Genomic DNA, 5,000 nt, shown 5'->3' on the forward strand with positions numbered 1-5,000 from the left:
CCCTTATCAAAATCTCTTGTCATATCCTCACCCATTTTGCCTCCTATATAAACATTTTCTAGATCCATCATTACAGACACATCATCACTTCACATCAATGAAGCATATAACATCACATCAAAATCACATCAATGAAGCATATAACATCACATCAAAATCACATCAATGAAGCATATAACATCACATCAAAATCACATCAAAGAAGCATATAACATCACATCAATGAAGCATATAACATCACATAATATCACATCAATGAAGCATATAACATCACATCAATGAAGCATATAACATCACATAATATCACATCAATGATGCATATAAAATCACATCAAAATCACATCAATGAAGCATATAAAATCACAACAAAGAAGCATATAAAATCACATCAATGAAGCGTATAACATCACATCAATGAAGCATATAACATCACATAATATCACATCAATGAAGCATATAACATCACATCAATGAAGCATATAACATCACATCAATGAAGCATATAACATCACATCAATGAAGCATATAACATCACATCAAAATCACATCAAAGAAGCATATAACATCACATCAATGAAGCATATAACATCACATAATATCACATCAATGAAGCATGTAACATCACATCAATGAAGCATATAACATCACATCAAAATCACATCAATGAAGCATATAAAATCACATCAAAATCACATCAATGAAGCATATAACATCACATCAATGAAGCATATAACATCACATCAATGAAGCATATAACATCACATCAAAATCACATCAATGAAGCATATAACATCACATCAAAATCACATCAAAGAAGCATATAACATCACATCAATGAAGCATATAACATCACATCAAAATCACATCAAAGAAGCATATAACATCACATCAATGAAGCATATAACATCACATCAAAATCACATCAATGAAGCATATAACATCACATCAAAATCACATCAATGAAGCATATAACAGCACATCAAAATCACATCAATGAAGCATATAACATCACATCAATGAAGCATATAAAATCACATCAATGAAGCATATAACATCACATCAATGAAGCATATAACATCACATCAAAATCACATCAATGAAGCATATAACATCACATCAAAATCACATCAATGAAGCATATAACAGCACATCAAAATCACATCAATGAAGCATATAACAGCACATCAAAATCACATCAATGAAGCATATAACATCACATCAGTGAAGCATATAACATCAAATCAAAATCACATCAATGAAGCATATAACATCACATCAGTGAAGCATATAACATCAAATCAAAATCACATCAATGAAGCATATAACATCACATCAGTGAAGCATATAACATCAAATCAAAATCACATCAATGAAGCATATAACAGCACATCAAAATCACATCAATGAAGCATATAAAATCACATCAATGAAGCATATAACATCACATCAATGAAGCATATAACATCACATCAAAATCACATCAATGAAGCACATAACACTTTGGTAACGCTTCGTGATGCAACAAGCAATCATGAAGGTGGACCTTTCTGCAAATGCTTGAAGCTTTCCAGTGAATTGAAAGTTATTTGTGGACGCGAAATATCCATTGGGTATATCCGGACATTTGACCAGATACTTTTAGGTAGTTTGGTTATATCGCCAGTCCCTTTGGTTGCGATTGAGAGAATTCCGTCTTTGACTAGAGGTAATATGTTATCGTAGCACTATCTGTCTGCAATTGTGCAAGATGATATTTAGTTTCCGTCCCATTATTTTATTTTGACCAAGACAATAAGAAATAATGAGAACTCTCCATAATCAAGAATAAAATATATGTCGTGCACTAGCGTTATTTTGTGTGTGATTGTGTGTGTGTGTATGTGTGTGTGTGTGTGTGTGTGTGTGTGTGTGTGTGTGTGTGTGTGTGTGTGTGTGTGTATGTGTGTGTGTGTGTGTGTGTGTAGGCTGGTCAAAAGGACATTTTTACGCAAAGCGATATAGTCCTGTGTCCCGCTTTTTTTCTTATTATTTCTTTTTTTTCATTATCAACAGAGGTCTTGAAGACAAAGTAACTGAATAGATATAATAAACCTAAGGTTTTGGGTGGAAAACAAAAAAAATATATAGTTTTGCTTACATGAAGTTTGAATTATCTCTGTTGTGCCTGTTTGTCTGTGCATTTGTCCATGTTTCTGTATGTCTATAATCATGGGTATAGTAGTAGTATTAGCGTTAATTACATTATAATGCTGTGGTTATCTTTGATACCATTGTCATTGGTATTGTTATCATTCCTGCCATTGTCAACATTATCATAAATTGTATATATATATATTTTTTTTTTTTTTTTTTTTTTTTGTTATTGTCTGATATCTATTGTCATTACTGTCATCCTAAAATGACTATGATAATTATCTCAATCACTGCTATAAATATTACAATGATGATAGTAATGATAATAACAATAATGATAATAATAATCTTAATGATGATAATGATGATAATAATGATAATAATAATAATAATAATAATGATAATAATTATGATCATCATAATGATAATCATAATAATAATCATAATGATGATGATAATAATAATAATAATTATTATTATAATAATAATAAACTTCATTATCTACGCCATCCGATTGTTATTGCTATTGTTATCACAGTCAAATATTATCAATACCATCATTACTATCAGCTAACTATTGTTGTTTTGTTTCGTTGCTTAATTTTCTTACAGCATTCATTACATTTTCTGAAATTCAACAATCCACAAAACAGGAGTAACTCTTACAAATTATCCAAACCTCGGAAAAATGTCCATAGCTCTCTGGAGCGTTTATCTATTTAATATATATATTTTTTTAAATATCAAATATCAGGATAGATTAAATATCAGGGTAACTAAAAAGATATATGTTTGATTTTTAGTTGTTACTGTTGTATGTAAAAAGAAAGCACATTCCATCCTAAAATTGGATTATATAGCTTAGTAAATCTATAAGCGTGAAATGTGTTGGATAAGGAGATCTATGGTAATAGGGTCGACTTCTGAGTTTGGTCTGCTGTAATAAATCTCTTGGAACGAGCTTAGTTATGCTAGACCAGGCATGCGGCCCATGGCTCATTTGCTGCTTTGGCATGACTTCACTGGCATTTTGAGTATTTGGAATATCAGTGGCATCATATTCTCGAGTCTTTATATGAATCGGGTGGCCTTCAGAAACGTAGATTTTAATATGACCTTTTATGCGATTGTAAAATCCTTAGCGACGTAACGCAAGATCGCGCTGAAACACGGAATGAGGTTCCAGGCGACACACACACACACACACACACACACACACACACACACACACACACACACACACACACACACACACACACACACACACCAAAAAAAAAAAAAAAAAAAAAAAAAATTGAGTTTGAGGGACAAAGAGACTTATTAATTTTGCATGAAGCGAATCAATCCGCCGCCATCCACGTGGCAAGAAAACCTCCAAAAGAGCCCCAGAACCCTTGAAACCTAGCAGAAGCCGCAAAAATCTCCCGTTTACATTAACGCAAGGGTTCGAGGAGGTATAAGAGGAGGTGCGTCTGCCGGGTCAGCTCAGAGCAGTCGTCGGTCGCCACCCGCAGGCAAGCTCGCTTGATATCTCCACTGACACGGTCATTCCCTTTGGTTGCCGCCGATCACCATCTTTGGGCCAGTTCATCGACATCTCGCCTGTACGGTTTGTTCTGGAACCTTCTACTCTCTCTTTTTTTCATTTTCTTAGATTTTTGCCTTTCGTTTTTTTTTTCTTTCTTTCTTTCTTTCTTTCTTTTTTGTCTGTATGGTTTGTTCTGGAACTTTTGACAATTTTTTTTCACTTTTTCAAATTTCTGGCCTTCATCTTTTTTTTTTTTAGACTGTATGGTTTGTCTTGGACTCTCTGGTACTTTTTTTTCATTTTTTCGGACTTTATCTTCTCTGTCATTAGGTCAATTTGCTTTTTTTATTTTCAAAACTTTTCTGTCGCCACCTTCAGGCCAACTCTCCATCATTTGTTTCGGACCCTAAGAATTTTTCCCATTTACTTTCTTACTTTTTCGGCCTTCATCTTCAAAGCAATTCTCCTCCTTTTAGCATGTACTTTCCTCTCTTACTTTTATTTATTTTTCTTTTCTTTTTTCTTTTTTTTTGGAAAAGTAAAGGCATTAGCACAGTCTGACTATCTGCCACTCCGTGATCTATTAACAAGTATTCATTTCGTACATGTTTGTATTTTCTATTTGCTCTGCACCAAAGGAAAGGTAGCTCTGGCCCTCTTTCCATTAACGTACGTACCCTTTCTGGACTCTTCAGACTCGACCACTCCCATCATGGCCAACCTCCCTCGCGCAGAAGCCCTTTTCGGGTCCTCCCCAAGCTCCAGCATCCCTGGGGAGACCTACACCAACCCCTATGGCAACTACACCGTGGTAGACACAGTGACAGAGGACATGCTGGACCTGGTTCACCCCCACTGGTACGGGTTCCCCCCCATGAACGAGATGTGGTACGGCCTCGTCGCCTTCTTCCTCTCGTGCATGGCCACCCTCGCCATCAGCGGTAATTTCATCGTCCTCTACGTGTTCTCTTGCACCAAGGCTCTCCGCTCTCCTTCCAATTACTTCGTGGTCAACCTGGCTCTGTCGGACTTCATCCTGATGTTCTGCATGTGCCCCCCTTTGGTTATCAATAGCTACTACCACACCTGGGTATTTGGACCTTTCTGGTGCCAGGTGTACGGAGCCATCGGCTCACTTACTGGCTGTACGTCCATTTTCACCATGGTGTGCATCTCCTTTGACAGATACAATGTCATTGTAAAGGTTAGTCGCGTAGTTTTCCTTATACTTTCATGCAATTAGACATTTGGAAGGAGGCTTTACATCGTCCGTGCATTTGATTCGTTCTCCTTCTATCTAAACAGACGTTTTATAAATAATCGACCCGTCATTCTTTTC

The 5,000-nt window shown here is 35.6% G+C and overlaps 1 protein-coding gene across 1 annotated transcript in view; it reads left to right on the forward strand.

Annotated features, from left to right (window-relative positions):
* The first annotated feature begins 3,598 nt into the window (after positions 1-3,598).
* Positions 3,599-5,000, forward strand: part of LOC122266600 (rhodopsin) — a 2,284-nt gene continuing 882 nt past the window's right edge. The window contains exons 1-2 of the mRNA XM_043036400.2: positions 3,599-3,737; positions 4,357-4,865. Coding sequence (XP_042892334.1) covers positions 4,374-4,865 — 492 coding nt within the window. The 5' untranslated portion in view covers positions 3,599-3,737; positions 4,357-4,373. The remainder of the gene's footprint in view (positions 3,738-4,356; positions 4,866-5,000) is intronic.

The sequence above is a fragment of the Penaeus japonicus genome, unplaced genomic scaffold, assembly GCF_977035675.1.
Source record: "Penaeus japonicus unplaced genomic scaffold, GWHDUDI00000001_assembly GWHDUDI00000025, whole genome shotgun sequence".
In the NCBI taxonomy this organism is placed as follows: Eukaryota; Metazoa; Arthropoda; class Malacostraca; order Decapoda; family Penaeidae; genus Penaeus; species Penaeus japonicus.